General features: G+C 37.5%; 1 protein-coding gene across 1 annotated transcript in view; it reads left to right on the forward strand.

The window, feature by feature from the left end:
• Nucleotides 1-14,538, forward strand: part of myo10 (myosin X) — a 44,332-nt gene that overhangs the window by 23,837 nt on the left and 5,957 nt on the right. Inside the window, exons 11-34 of the mRNA XM_039694683.2 lie at nucleotides 2-120; nucleotides 1,423-1,569; nucleotides 1,661-1,761; nucleotides 1,878-1,944; nucleotides 2,034-2,126; nucleotides 2,312-2,380; nucleotides 2,895-2,977; nucleotides 3,063-3,171; nucleotides 3,618-3,698; nucleotides 6,161-6,285; nucleotides 6,836-6,950; nucleotides 7,271-7,377; nucleotides 7,471-7,695; nucleotides 7,779-7,818; nucleotides 7,934-8,827; nucleotides 9,838-9,958; nucleotides 10,343-10,586; nucleotides 11,501-11,596; nucleotides 11,718-11,811; nucleotides 12,103-12,158; nucleotides 12,751-12,893; nucleotides 13,764-13,955; nucleotides 14,044-14,201; nucleotides 14,280-14,403. Coding sequence (XP_039550617.1) covers nucleotides 2-120; nucleotides 1,423-1,569; nucleotides 1,661-1,761; nucleotides 1,878-1,944; nucleotides 2,034-2,126; nucleotides 2,312-2,380; nucleotides 2,895-2,977; nucleotides 3,063-3,171; nucleotides 3,618-3,698; nucleotides 6,161-6,285; nucleotides 6,836-6,950; nucleotides 7,271-7,377; nucleotides 7,471-7,695; nucleotides 7,779-7,818; nucleotides 7,934-8,827; nucleotides 9,838-9,958; nucleotides 10,343-10,586; nucleotides 11,501-11,596; nucleotides 11,718-11,811; nucleotides 12,103-12,158; nucleotides 12,751-12,893; nucleotides 13,764-13,955; nucleotides 14,044-14,201; nucleotides 14,280-14,403 — 3,603 coding nt within the window. The remainder of the gene's footprint in view (nucleotide 1; nucleotides 121-1,422; nucleotides 1,570-1,660; nucleotides 1,762-1,877; nucleotides 1,945-2,033; nucleotides 2,127-2,311; nucleotides 2,381-2,894; nucleotides 2,978-3,062; nucleotides 3,172-3,617; nucleotides 3,699-6,160; nucleotides 6,286-6,835; nucleotides 6,951-7,270; nucleotides 7,378-7,470; nucleotides 7,696-7,778; nucleotides 7,819-7,933; nucleotides 8,828-9,837; nucleotides 9,959-10,342; nucleotides 10,587-11,500; nucleotides 11,597-11,717; nucleotides 11,812-12,102; nucleotides 12,159-12,750; nucleotides 12,894-13,763; nucleotides 13,956-14,043; nucleotides 14,202-14,279; nucleotides 14,404-14,538) is intronic.

The raw sequence follows: 14,538 nt of genomic DNA on the forward strand, positions 1-14,538 counted from the left end.
GCTCTCAGTAAAGCTGCAGATCTTTTGGGGTTGGATTGTAACCAGCTGGCTGAAGTTTTGACCCACAGATCCATGATCCTCAGAGGAGAGGAGATCACCACACCCCTCACTGTAGAGCAGGTAACAGTCACACACTCACGCTTACACAAAACTCTGTCAAACAAACATTAATTTGTAATGTGAAATTGTAAAATCACCCAAAAATAAAAAAAAATTGACATTAATTACTCACACTTATTTTGTTCCAAACCTGTAAGACTTTCATTTATCTTCAAAAAACAAATGAACACATTTTAAATGAAATCTAAAACATTGATCAGCGAACATAAACAGAAGCTCAACTGTACTTTTTTGCGGAAGCTCAAACGTGCTACATAACACAAGAATGAACCACATTGGTTCTCGCACATCAAGCGAACATGCTTGAGCTTCCAAGCTTCACACACCACAAATGATGTGTGAGTTGATGAATGTTTATATGTGAATAAAAGCCTGAATTCAATCTGTTCATCATATAAATAGCGATCAAGTCTCTTCAGAACATTTCGACGAACCGCTTAGTTAATATATGAATTACTTTAATGATCTTTGTATGAACTTTTTGAAGCATCAAAGTGGTAGTTGCGTGGACTGTCAATGGAGGGACAGAAATCTCTTAGATTTCATTAAAATATCTTAATTTGTGTTTCAAAGATGAAGGAAAGTCTTGGGTTTGGAACAATATACCTTTTAATTAAATGCCAGTGTATTACTGTTCAGTGTTAGAAAAAGAATTAAATTAAAATTCCTCTGGAACTCCTGTCCATCATATAACAGAGACTGGGAAAAGGGTTTTATTAGGTAAAGTGCAATAGAGACTCAATATTTAATCAGATTATACTTCTGTAGTCACCAGAAACAGGTTCAGAAACTCTCACTCCCTCTAGAGGACTTCACATGTAATTGCAAAATATTTCACCTTCCCTATTTACCCTTATATTTACTGTATTGGACACAAGTTTAAAGTTTGCTTCCCATTAAACATTACTACTTGACATCTTAACACAGAATTTCCAAATACTTTTAAATACAATGCCAATGTTTATATTATCTATTTTCTGTTAAAATACATTGATTACAACATATTAAAAACATGACAGTAAAAACACAATAAAAGCAGTAAAGCAATTAAATATTGAAATATAAAAATGTATATTTTAATAAATAAATATATAAATAGTTAACTAAATAATATATATGTACATATTTAAATAAAGAAATCCAATAAACAGCATTTTTTAGCTACATATGGCTTAAAACTTCATTTGGAATTTGTTGTCTTTTGAATTGTTTTAAACCTTAAATACCCTTAAAAAGACTTAAATACCCTTCTGTATTCAGAATAACATCATATATGCATGTGTGTGTGTGTGTGTGTATCAGGCGGTGGACTCACGGGACTCTATGGCGATGGCTCTCTACTCTCAGTGCTTCACTTGGATCATACGTAAATTGAACAACCATATCAATGGCAGTGAAGACTTCAGATCCATCGGTATACTGGACATCTTCGGGTTTGAGAACTTTGAGGTGAGAGTCTTGCTGACTAGTTTCAGACAGAGGTTTTAATCCACTGGTCATTAATGTTATTCCAATGTTTTATTTCAATTCTCCCTCTCAGGTGAACCGGTTTGAGCAGTTCAACATTAACTATGCAAATGAGAAGCTACAGGAGTATTTCAACAAGCACATTTTCTCTCTAGAACAGCTTGAGTACAACAAGTAAGTCATTACAAATATAAACACACCCAACGCATCACCAACACCATCAACCAAAGCACAGGGTGAACGTCTAATTCTCCGCCGGTTTAATACTTTATTTGTGTCTGCGTTCATAGAGAAGGGTTGGTGTGGGATGATGTCAACTGGATGGACAATGGAGAGTGCCTTGATCTCATAGAAAAGGTAAAAACACAAACATAGTCATTTAAAAGCACTGTCTACATTGTGATGTTCTAGATCTGAGTCTGCCTGTGCATGCGTTTTCTCTGCAGAAATTGGGTTTGCTTGCTCTTGTAAATGAGGAGAGTCATTTTCCTAAAGGCACTGATGGCACATTGCTGGAGAAACTCCATAGCCAGCATTCTGTACGTCCCACACACACACACACACACACTAATTTTTCTTAGGGGCAGTAGGTTTGCTTGGGGAAGAACTGAAGGTAGGAATGTACCCAAATGGAGGGGACCAAACAAACTCATATTGATCAACCACTTATATGGACTTGGATATGATAACTATAATCACTAATCTATTTCTCTCTCCATATTAGAGGAATCAGTTCTATGTTAAGCCTCGTGTTGCAGTTCATCAGTTTGGAATCAAGCACTACGCAGGAGAGGTACAGCACCCTGTCTACTGTTTTTATTATTTATTTATTTATTTATTTTAGTTGTTTTAGTTGGATTGAACTTCCACAGTATGCATCTTCAATTACCAAAAATGACAGAAAAAGATATTGTTGATTCAATTTATAAATTGTAATTTAAGGGAGCATTTATCTTATAAAAGGGTTAAGAAGCATTATTTATTACCATGCACAGCATTTTATTAAATAGACTTTTGAGACAATATGGTCTGTCATTTAACAGCCACCAAGTTAGTGATCACGGTAAAATACAAAGAAATACAAATAATTTTTATATATTAAAAATGTTGCAATTTTTAATAAGAGGGTGTGGTGGTTTTAAGTTTTATTTTGAGAAAAGGAAGATAAAAATTGTAGTCTATTCACTTTTTATGTGTTATGGTGTATATAGTGGAGAATGAGGGGAGGGGAGGGGGGGATCAATGCTGGTCAACATCAGCATTGCAGGTGTCATGTCTCTAGTTAACATCCTGCTTTTTGTCTGCAGGTTGTGTATGATGTCAGAGGAATCCTGGAGAAGAACAGAGACACATTCAGAGATGATATTCTCAACTTACTCAGGGAGAGCAGGTGTGTGTGTATGTGTGTGTGTTTGTATGTTGTTGTGTAACTGTCCTCAATGAGGCCATTTATTCACACGTTCCTGTTCTTTCAGGTTGGATTTTGTGTATGATCTCTTTGAGCGAGTGAACACCTGGACTGGACAGGACACAGTCAAGTGTGGCTCAAAGTATCGCAGACCTACAGTTAGCTCCCAATTTAAGGTAAGAAACTACAACTCCCATAATGCTTTTAGAACAGGTAAACAAAAGATACATTTAAATGTAAGTGAATGTAAAGATGCAGTTTTTGTGATTATGTTTATCGTTTGTTTCTAATAACTTCAAACATCAAGTATTTATTAGTATATTATGGCCTGGTTTTACAGAAAGGGTTTAAACTAAGCTAGGGGTTGGGCCTTAGTTCAATTAGGACATTTAAGTAGCTTTTATAAACGTTCCTTGGGAAAAAAAAAGATTACTGGAGTGAATCTTGAGACACAACTATGGCACTGACATATTTTAAGAAATGTCAGAGTAAGTTAACACCGCTAAAACATGCATTCTAGTCCAGGACTAGCTTAAGCCTTGTCTGTAAAAATGTGAAAGTGCATTTTGTATAAAACATTTTAAACAATTTGTAACTGATGATTTATTTTTTATCTACCCAGAATTCATTGCACTCCCTGATGTCCACCCTTAGTGCCTCCAATCCGTTCTTTGTACGCTGCATTAAACCCAACAATAGCAAGGTATGTGTCACAGACACAAACATAAGAACATTAGATGTCTTCATAACATTGGGTTTATGTTGGGTTCAGGTTTGAAAGTAATTTAGATTATCACTTCAGAGTTGATTTGTTTATTTTGAGAATGCCAGTCAGATCTGGTCACGTTTATGGGCCGTGTTCAAGTGCAGACATCTAATACAAACACACCAATTAGACACACACACACTATCAGATGGCTATTCTGTGTATGGCTGTAGATCTCTGTGTGTGTTTTCATTCAGTAGTGACAGATCATAAACTCAGTGTGGAGATATAAGACTCCTTTGAGAGACACAGACACATGCTCTGCACACTTTTCTATTCCGACTGCATTGGACCCGAGGCCATTCAGCAGACTGGCTATTAACTCTACAGCAGATGTCAGACTACATGTGTGTTTTGTGTTTGGTAGTACCTCTTTGTTCAGTTGTTTGAGGTCAGTGCAGAATTGATGTGTTAATGGGACACATCAATTCTGTTACATTCTTCTGTCGCTCTCAGATCGGGCATAAACAAATCTATGCTGAAGGGAATCAATATGCATTTGCCTCGTGCAGAAGGCACAAGTATATATAAAATGTAAAAAAGCAAAAGAGAAAGCGAACAAATAATGTAATAATTAATAATGTAGAATATTTATTATATCAGTTAAAACTAACACGATGACTTAATAAAACAAAATAATTTACAGCTACTTATGTGTAACATGTTTGTCTGCTTATATCCGAAATTAAATATTTAAAAATCATCCCTCAACAAAATACAAGTGAAATCAAACAGATGTCTATTTTCGTTATTTTTTTGCCACCAAAAAATTTGACTATATTTTTTTCTTATATTTTTCTTTCTTTTTTCTCTAAATTTGACTTGACTTTTTATAGTAAAAACAACTTAAATGTATATCATCATCTTATTTACAAAAACAAATATGACATACAGTATATTGATGTATCTGTTTTATCTATCTATTAATATTTAAAATTAATTACAAATTAAAATATTCCTCACTAAAATATCTTATTATAAACAGCTAGTGAATTAATGAATTAATTTTAATGTACAATTCACATCTATATATTTGTCCATATGTCTATCTTTCTGTCAAGTTCATTTCAGCTGTATGTCTATCTCTCTCTATCCACTTTATTTGAATGTAAACAGCTGGGGTGGCTTCTGCCCCTTTTTTACCCACAATGCATTTCCCTCCATCACCCCCCTCCCCCCTTGAGCACAAATTAGCCCAGCATGGGTCTGATCTCCATGGTAACAAGCAGTGTGTGAATGAGAGCGAGGGGTTGGGGGGTGTGTGTGTGTATGTGTGTGTGAGCTGACCAGTTGATCTCTGGACTGTTGTGAACATACACTCACTCAGAGCTGCTGACGGTCACAGGATGAGAAAGGACACTTTTCTGCACAGTAAGAGACGTTCATATATTATTAAACTAAGCGTTTAGCCAATAGCCAGTTACACTGTTGATGTAGAACAATAGAACTGATACAGTGGTGTTTAGACAGATGTCTGACTGCTGTCTATCTGTTTGATAATTAAGAAGAGATTTATGAAAACAGCTTGCTATGTTCATATGGTTTGATTCTTAAAGGGGTAGTTCACCCAAAAAAAGCACAATTCTGTCATCATTTATTTGTGTCGTTCCAAACCTGTGACTTTCTTCTGTAGAACATATCTTCAAGATATTTTGATAGCTGGTCTTGCCCATACCTTGAAAGTCAATGTGGTCAAAAACAACTTCCATTGTATGTGCACAAACACTGATACATTTTTCACTGAGTATCATATTTTGTGTCCCACTCTAGAAAGAAAGTCACACAGGTTTTGGAACACTGCTGATAAGTAAATGAAGACAGAATTGTCAGTTTATAATATATGATATAATATGTAGCTAGTTTTTGTTTTGCTGGGAGACAATTAAAGAGAGACTTTGTCCCTCCCCCCATGAAGTACTCTGACATTGATCCTGTCTGCTTTCTGTGACTTGTGCTGCATGTATCAGTATGTTAATGTGCCTCTAACTATAATGAATGATTGTGTGAGTGTGAGTGTGTGTGTTGGTATTGACCTTCCTCTCACAGCGCTCATTCACCACTCATCTCTTCATCTCACTTTCTTTCGCCAGTCTTTCTGGTTCATTCCTCCTTCCACAGAGATGACATTTAGAAGCGGGGATCACAGCGCCCCGTTTCCGACCTCACCCCCACACAAGGTCGGAGGTCAGGGGGAGAGGGGGTGATGATGGCCCACTTAGTGTGTCTGAAGAATGAATCCACTCAAAACTCAACCAGTCTATATTTGAAAGCAGAATTAATTCAGCTAATTTAGATTTGTGACCTCTAACTTTTCAGGCTGAAGCTGAAACACTTTTTTTAAATGAAGCAAATGTGGTAATTTGAATTGTTAAAATGTCTCTGTCGCTCTCTAATCGCAGATGCCCGATCAGTTTGAGCAGTCTGTAGTCCTCAACCAGCTGAGATATTCTGGGATGTTGGAGACGGTTAAAATCAGACGTTCTGGGTTCCCAGTCAGGAGAACGTTCAATGATTTCTGTTCCAGGTTTGTGCCCCAAAACTCACATATTCATACTGAAAAATGATTCATTCTGAAAATGTTCCATTCTATCATTTTTATTCAATGAAAATGCAAAGAGATTTTTATTTAAAGTTTACGTTTTTTCCGACACCTCTTTAGGCATAGTTCAATTAAGTCATTGTCATTCTTTTCAGTCCAAACAGTCCTCCTTTCTATGCAAATAACACTTTTAAACTCACCCTGAATTTACATTGCGCTATTACTGCTTGCTTTCTGTTTTTACTGAATTTCCTGCATCTTTGATTGGTAATCATGTAGTGGACACAGATTTGAATGCAATATTGGCATATAAAAGTAAGATCCATTTTTAGGCTGCTGAAAGATTTGATATAAAGGTCTAAAATACTCACAGGTGGATGTGCAACAAAACCGTTCCCAATTTTTGGTCACACAAGGTATCATAATTTTGCATTGTTCTGTCCCCATGAAAGGATTTACACTGTTAACTGACTTTGATTGAACTCTCCTGCAAAGTTGGTTCACAATACTGTTTTATTTTTTTTATTTTTGCCAGGTACTATGTGTTGATGAGGGGCGTGGCTTCATCAGATGACATCAAGGGGCGGTGCTTCCTTCTGCTGCAGATCTATGACAACAGCGGTGCTGAATGGCAGCTGGGAAAAACCAAGGTGAGAAACATCATGTTCTTTGAAATGTGTGACTGTGTTGGTAGATGACATAGAATACTTTGGAAAGTTCTTCACAACACAATTTAATCATTACTTTGAGAACCGTCAACCGAAGTTAACAGGTAACCTAAGATATACGCTCTCCCATTCTCTCCATTAACCTAAAATAGGATGGTGCATAAGCAAGCTTTTGTGAAAGTAAAGCAGGTTGAAAGATGCTTGGATCTAAACCTAATCATTTATTGGTTTTATACTCCAGATCCATCATGATTGGTGGATCTGGTGTAAATGATGGCTTTTCATTGGTTGTATTTTTGTAGGTGTTTATGAGAGAGAGTTTGGAGCTGCGGTTAGAGAAACAAAGAGAAACAGAAGTGCTCAAAGCGGCTTCAATTATCCAAGCTCATATATTGGGTTATAGAGCACGGTAAACACACTTACACATGCAAATGCACGTAAACTTACTCACGGTCGGTGTCAACTCTAATGTGTTTCTCTCTCTGCCCTCTGTTGGTTATAGGTTGCAATACAGGCGGCTGTTGCAGTGCATTGTTGTCATTCAGAAAAACTACCGTGCACTGTTTTGGCGCCGACGCTTCCAGACAATGCGCTGGGCCACCATCACCCTACAGAAGAGGCTCAGAGGCCAAAGGGCACGACGGCTCTACATTCACCTTCTAGAGGAGAAGAGGAAGAGGGAAGAAGAGGAAAGGAGACGAAGAGAAGAACAGGAGGCACTAGAGAGGTGCGACAATTCCCTGTATTTGTATACCTGTGTTTGTGTTTATAATGCTAGTTTCTGATCTTCTTGTGATGCTTTTTTGGCAGAGAGAGACGGTGCATGGAATTGGAGCTCCTGGCACAAGCGGTTAGTAGAAGAAATCAAAATCTATTACTATCCATCCACTTTAGTTTTTAGTTTTGTTTTAAAGCAGAATTCAAAACACAACCAAATCAAGTGATATATAATCTTTTCTATGCAGGCAGAGGAGGCTCGAAGATTAAAGGAAGAAGTGAAAAATGAGCCGATTCAAAATGTATTACCTGAAAGTACCACACCAGTGAACAGTATTGTGCCATTTGAGAGTGGTCCTCCCGAGAGTCCAGTAGCAGAGAAATCACTGGCGGAGCAGGTGTTCGAAGCAGAAACAAACCAGGCGTCACAGGTGGAGGAGATCTTGCGTTTGGAGCGTGAGATTGAAGGCCTGCGGCGACAGAAAGAGGCTCAGGAGCAGAGTCTAACCACGCATTCGCTGCATCGTCTGCAGTGGCTGCGGGATCAGGAGCTGCGCAGGCTGGAAGAAGAGGCCTGCAAGGCTGCACAGCAGTTCCTCACATCGCTCAACTTCGATGAGATCGACGAGTGCGTGCGTAACATCGAGAGCTCGCTGGGGGGATCCAGTGGCTCACAGCAGGGGGTCGCCAGAGGTGAGGAAGATGAGGTGGATGAAGGTCTGGGAGTGGATGACGGGTTCAAAGACTCGCCTAATCCCAGCGAGCACGGCCACTCAGACGGCCAGCGCACCAGTGGAATCCGCACCAGCGATGATTCCTCTGAGGAGGATCCTTATGCTAATGACCGTATGCCCCCGCCCTTAGCCCCACTTATCACCATGCCCTCAGCCTATCATGCTCCACCCTCAAGCAGTGGCTCCACCTACTCTCACGCTGTTCAGGAAGAAGAGGCGGAGCTAATCCCTCCCGATGAAGATTCAGATTATGATGCAGATGATTATGATGGAGGCCTCATCATGCGACCTCCCTGCCTACCACCTCACAATGACCACTGGTCACGTGACCATCGCAGCTCCTTCACAACCAGCACCAGTGTCAGCTCAGGGGCGTACCGCTTCAGCTCAGACGGGCCACAATCTTCAGTGAGTTTTACACACACTTTCTGCATGGTGGATGAATCAGATTCATTAAAAGATGCAGGGATTTCACCAAGAGAAAGATTATTGTCATTTAACAACAAATTTGCATGTTCATGGTGCTCTGATGTTGGTTAATGGGCACATGAAAGGCATGAAATTCTGTTTATCAATCCAAACCAAATCAGCATATTAGAATGATTTCTGGAGGATCATGTGACACTGAAGACTGATGTAATGGCTGCTGTAATTTAGCTTTTCATCACAAGAATAAATTACATTTTAAAATGTATTATTTACAAGTTATTTTAAATTGTAATAATATTTCCCAATATTGCTGTTTCCATATTCTAAAATGTTTCTGGTTTTTTTCATTAAAGCTACACTGTGTAACTCTTTTAGTTTATTCTGAGCTAAAAACACTTAGTTCTTTCAAAAAATATATGTCCTCATTAATGTATATTTACTTCGTTTAAGTAATAAAGTATTCTCGTGAGTGTATAATATGCCATTGAAAATACATACGGGTAAGGGGTTCTAATGTCGGTCGCCATGTTGCCCCTCCATCTTGAAAGTACATTAGCCAAAGAGGGACATACCCGTTAATTCAAGCTTCGCCTTTTGCATTTACCTTTGAGTAAACACTCATAGACGAGGTCGAACTGGAAGCCATGTTAATCTTGGACTACATTGGCCACTGTAGGAGTTAAAACGAAATCGGAATTGAGATTTGAGAGGAACAGAAACTAATATTCACTGGATGGTCATATATCTTTTCACCGCTAGATGAGGGTAAAAATCACACAGTGTAGCTTTAAATAAATCTCATTGTAAATACAGACTTCTTTCAAAATCATTAAAGAATCTTACTCACCCAAAACTTTTGAATGGTTGCGTACTTAACATTACTAAAGGAGAAAGAGTTGTGCATGTCATTTCATGACTTTAAAAACATTTGTTGTTAAATCTTGTTTATATGTAATTGCTGATTGTGTGTCCCTGTATCTTTCCGTCAGTTTGAGGACAGTGAAGATGACTTTGAAAGGTTTGACACCGACGATGAATCATCTTACCGGCGGGATTCTGTCTATAGTTGTGTCACTCTCCCCTATTTCCACAGCTTCCTTTATATTAAAGGTAAATAGCCTGCCAACTCTTCTCTCAACACCTCTTCATTATTGTTTGTTTAATTACATGCTTGCAATACAGTGTAATGAAATTGATATCACATTTTCTTTCCAAATATTTCTGAAGGTAACTTAAAGGTTCAAACTCAATACAGACTTAGTTTTGTAGATTATTTCAGCTATAGGTGTGCTGCTTTTTTGTGTTTTGTTTCTTTTTTATTTTACTCTAAAATTTCAGTGGGCGGGGCTACTCAGCACAGCTCATTAGAAAATCTTAACTTTAACTATTTGTGGCAGCCATGCAGTATCTCATTAGGACAAAAATTGAATTTGCATGGAAGATACCTGTTTTATGACTTTTAATAGCTTGAATGTGCCTGGTTGTTTGTTGCAGGTGGCCTGTTGAACTCCTGGAAGCGTCGCTGGTGTGTGCTCAAGGATGAAACATTTCTGTGGTTCAGGAGCAGACAAGAGGCACTCAAACAGGGCTGGCTGCTGAAGAAGGGCGGAGGATCCTCCACACTCTCTCGACGCAACTGGAGACGCCGCTGGTTCGTCCTGCGACAGAGCAAACTCATCTACTACGAGAACGACACAGAGGAGCGGATGAAAGGCATGCTGGACATGCATGAAGCTAAGTAAGACTTCAGGAAGTACACTACACAAAGGTTTCAGGTTCAGTCACAATCAGTGTGACACTAGATCTGTAGAGCTATGGTCATTCTCTATTGCCTCATTATTCTTGACACTTTTAAAGGGCTTAAAGGAGTAGTTCACTTTCAAAAAAACTTTTGCTGATAATTTACTCACCCTCATGTCATCCAAGATATCCATGTCATTCTTTCTTCAGTCGAAAAGAAATTAAGGTTTTTGATGCAAACATTCCAGGATTTTTCTCCATATAATGGACTTCAATGGGAACCAAACGGATCAAGGTCCAAAAGACAGTTGCAGTACAAACTGCAAACTGTTCAAGGGGCTTTAAACGATTCCAGACGATGAATAAGGGTCTGATCAAGCGAAACGATTGCTCATTTAAAAAAAAAATCAAAATGAACAAATCTTTTTTCGTGTCATTTGTCAACAAACGAAATGAACGAGTTGACTCTGGAAAAGATTCGTTCATTTTGGTTCAGGAGAGCCACGCGCATCTCAGAAGAGAGCAAGGTGACCATTTGAGCTTATAAAACTTAAACTTTGTTAATTATTTTTTAAATGAGCGATTGTTTCACTTGATAATACCCTTATTCATCATTTGGAATCATTTAAAGCCCTTTCAACAGTTTGCAGTTTGCACTGAAACTGTCTTTTGGACCTTGAACCGTTTGGTTCCCATTGAAGTCCATTATATGGAGAAAAATGCTGGAATGTTTTCATCAAAAACCTTAATTTCTTTTCGACTGAAGAAAGAATGACGCTTTACAGCAAATGTTTAATTCTGTTTGCATCACTGATCATTACTTTCCTCTTTGTAACTGTAACGATCTGTAATGTATGCAGCTCTATATAAATGAAGGTGACTTGACCTGTTATTTTTGTGTTGTTTTATTAGAGAGATTATTGATGTAACTGGGAAGGAGAATGGGATTGACATTGTTATGCCAGGAAGAACATACCACCTTGTTGCAGAAACTGCAGAAGATTCCAGGTAAGTGTGGTTATTGTTTGTGTTTTTTAATCCTGTGTGCTTTCAGCCTTGATGCTTACTTAGTAAATATGTAAAACCATCGAATTGAGGTTTTTAATTATTCTCTGTGTGTTGTGTGCAGTCATTGGTTTAGCGTGTTAAGTCAGGTACACATGTCGACAGAACAGGAAATTCGAGAGATGCATGATGAACAAGCAAATCCTCAGAATGCCGTGGTGAGTATTAAACACACACACACATACACATATTCTGGGGACTTTCCTTAGACATAATGATTTTTATTCTGTACAAACTGTATAATCTATCCATTAAACCTAAATACATCAGAGAACATAATTTATTATTTTCCTAATTGGGACCAAAAAATTGTTTCCACTCAGAAATTACTGGTATTAATGTCTTTTTGGACAAATTTGGTCACAACGGAGGGTTTTTCCAGGACCACACACAAATTTGGAGACAATTCATAAGATAAGATTTAGAAAAGATGTTTGTGTTTTTCATAGGGCACATTGGATGTGGGAATGATTGATTCTGTATGCGCCTCTGACAACCCAGAAAGGTAAACACACACACTGTCCTCTCTGTCTTGTTGCTTTTGAAACAAAAACTTTAAAAGGCAGTTTAGTGGATTGGTGATCTGCACTTGTATTATTGATCTTTCTTTAAATATTGCTATTATTTTACATTATATATACACTATATCTTATATTATTATATTATATACTATATATATTTTTTTCATTTATTTTTTACATTTTTGAAAAGGAAATAATTGCGGATTTATATCTAACAATTGTGACTTTCTCAGTTGCAACATTTTGTAATTATGAATTTATAAATTCATAATTACAAAATGTTGCAACTGAGAAAGTTGCACTGTGAAATCACATTGTGACTTATTTTAGTCTCATTTTCTCTTTTTTTTACTGAACTTGTGTACTATGTACTGTATATTGTTGACTCTATCACAGTTTGTAATGTTCCCCATTTGTAATAAGGCCTTGGATAAAGGCATCTGTGAAATTAATGTAAATGTGTACACGTAATTTCACAATAACCATTTTATTTTCTCTCTGAGAAAAACAACACATTTGCGTTATCATGTAGACAATAAAATATTTAAAATGTTTTTGCAATTTCTCTCTATCCAGGCCAAATGCCTTTGTAATAATTACTGCCCATCGTGTTCTACATTGCATGGCTGAGTCAGCAGAGGAAATGCATCACTGGATTACATTGCTCCAACGCACGAAAGGAGACACACGTGTGCAAGGACAGGAGTTCATCATCAGGGGTGAGAGGTCACCTGTTCGGACAAATCAAAAGCCAGTCAGTCAGTCATAGAATCAGAGTAAAGCTGGATGAACGAAAAACTTTATAGATGTTTTGTTAGATAATAACAGGATTTTTTTTTATTCTGATTATTTAGGAATTTGACACATTGTATGCTTTTTGAAATGCTTAATATACAAATTCATTTCATTATTGGGTCATGCCAAATCAACCAAATTAATAAATGCAATGGATCTGTATTTACCGAGTAATTCACTATTCTGTGAATGGGGGGTCAAAATCACAATTTTCACCTGAGATTTAGATCCAAATTACAGGTGGGCGAAAATGACTTTTCTCATAGATAGGTAGACCTATTAATAAAATCTATTGATTTAAGCAATCCTTGTTGCATTAAATGCTAATGGTGATATTACACATTCAAAATGGGAAAAGCACTTTTTGTGTTTTTTCCCCCAAAGTTTGCATGTCTGTATTAAAGATATCCTACAATATAGTGGTTGAATATTTTGATTTATAATATTTACGAGAAAGAAATATGAGCAAAATTAAAAATCTGAGCTGGGGACCTCTAGTTGACACACAATGACCCTAATTGATTTGATATGGGACATTAATTATATGAATTAATATGAATTATACCTAATAAGTATTACATACTTATTGGTTCATTTTTGAAGATGGTTATTTAGTGTTTGGACAAATAAAGAGTGAAGAGAAAAGATGGCGTAGACCACAATTACATGCTATAGTGTTCACTTTCAAATCAACACCACCATGTTAGGATGCCTTCAACCACAAACTGAATTTTTCCGTATGTAAAAATATATCAAATCTCTCTCTGTCTGTTTCTCTCTGTTTTGGTTTCCAGGTTGGTTGTACAAAGAGATTCGGGGCAGCAGTCGTGGGAATCTTAAGCTGAAGAAGCGCTGGTTTGTGCTGACTCACAATTCTGTGGATTATTATAAAAGCTCAGAGAGAAACGCTCTTAAACTGGGCTCTTTAGTGCTTAACAGCCTCTGCTCCGTGATCGTTCCCGATGAGAGAGTCTTCAAAGAGACCGGTAAACACACACCTGCGTGCACATAAACAGTAGAGTATACCAACAAACATTTACATCTTTATCAGACTCTATATGCTTGTGCCTCTAGGCTACTGGAACGTGAGCGTGTTTGGTCGTAAGCATTCATACAGGCTGTACTCTAAGCTGCAGACGGAGGCTAGTCGATGGGCCAACGCTGTACAGACCTGCATCGACAGCAAACCGCTCATGGATACTCACACACAGCAACTTATACAGGACATCAAGGTAACAAGCACACGAGTACATATGCATTTACGTTTTTTAACATAATTTTATTGAAATGTTGTTAATGTTTGTTTTCAGGAGAACTGTCTGAATTCAGAGGTGGTGGAGCAGATCTACAAGAGGAATCCAATACTGCGATACACACACCACCCTCTACATACAGCCCTCCTGCCTTTACCCTATGGAGATGCACAGCTCAGCTGTGAGTAAAACACATACACATTTAAAATACACTTAATATTCAGTATTATTATCAATTTGACTAAACTGAAACTAATTTTAACTAAATAAAGATACTTGTCTTGTACAGAGCTGCTTTATAGTTGAATCATTTTTT

Source organism: Pimephales promelas, chromosome 5 (genome assembly GCF_988280905.1).
Source record: "Pimephales promelas chromosome 5, fPimPro1.hap1.1, whole genome shotgun sequence".
NCBI classification, from domain to species: domain Eukaryota; kingdom Metazoa; phylum Chordata; class Actinopteri; order Cypriniformes; family Leuciscidae; genus Pimephales; species Pimephales promelas.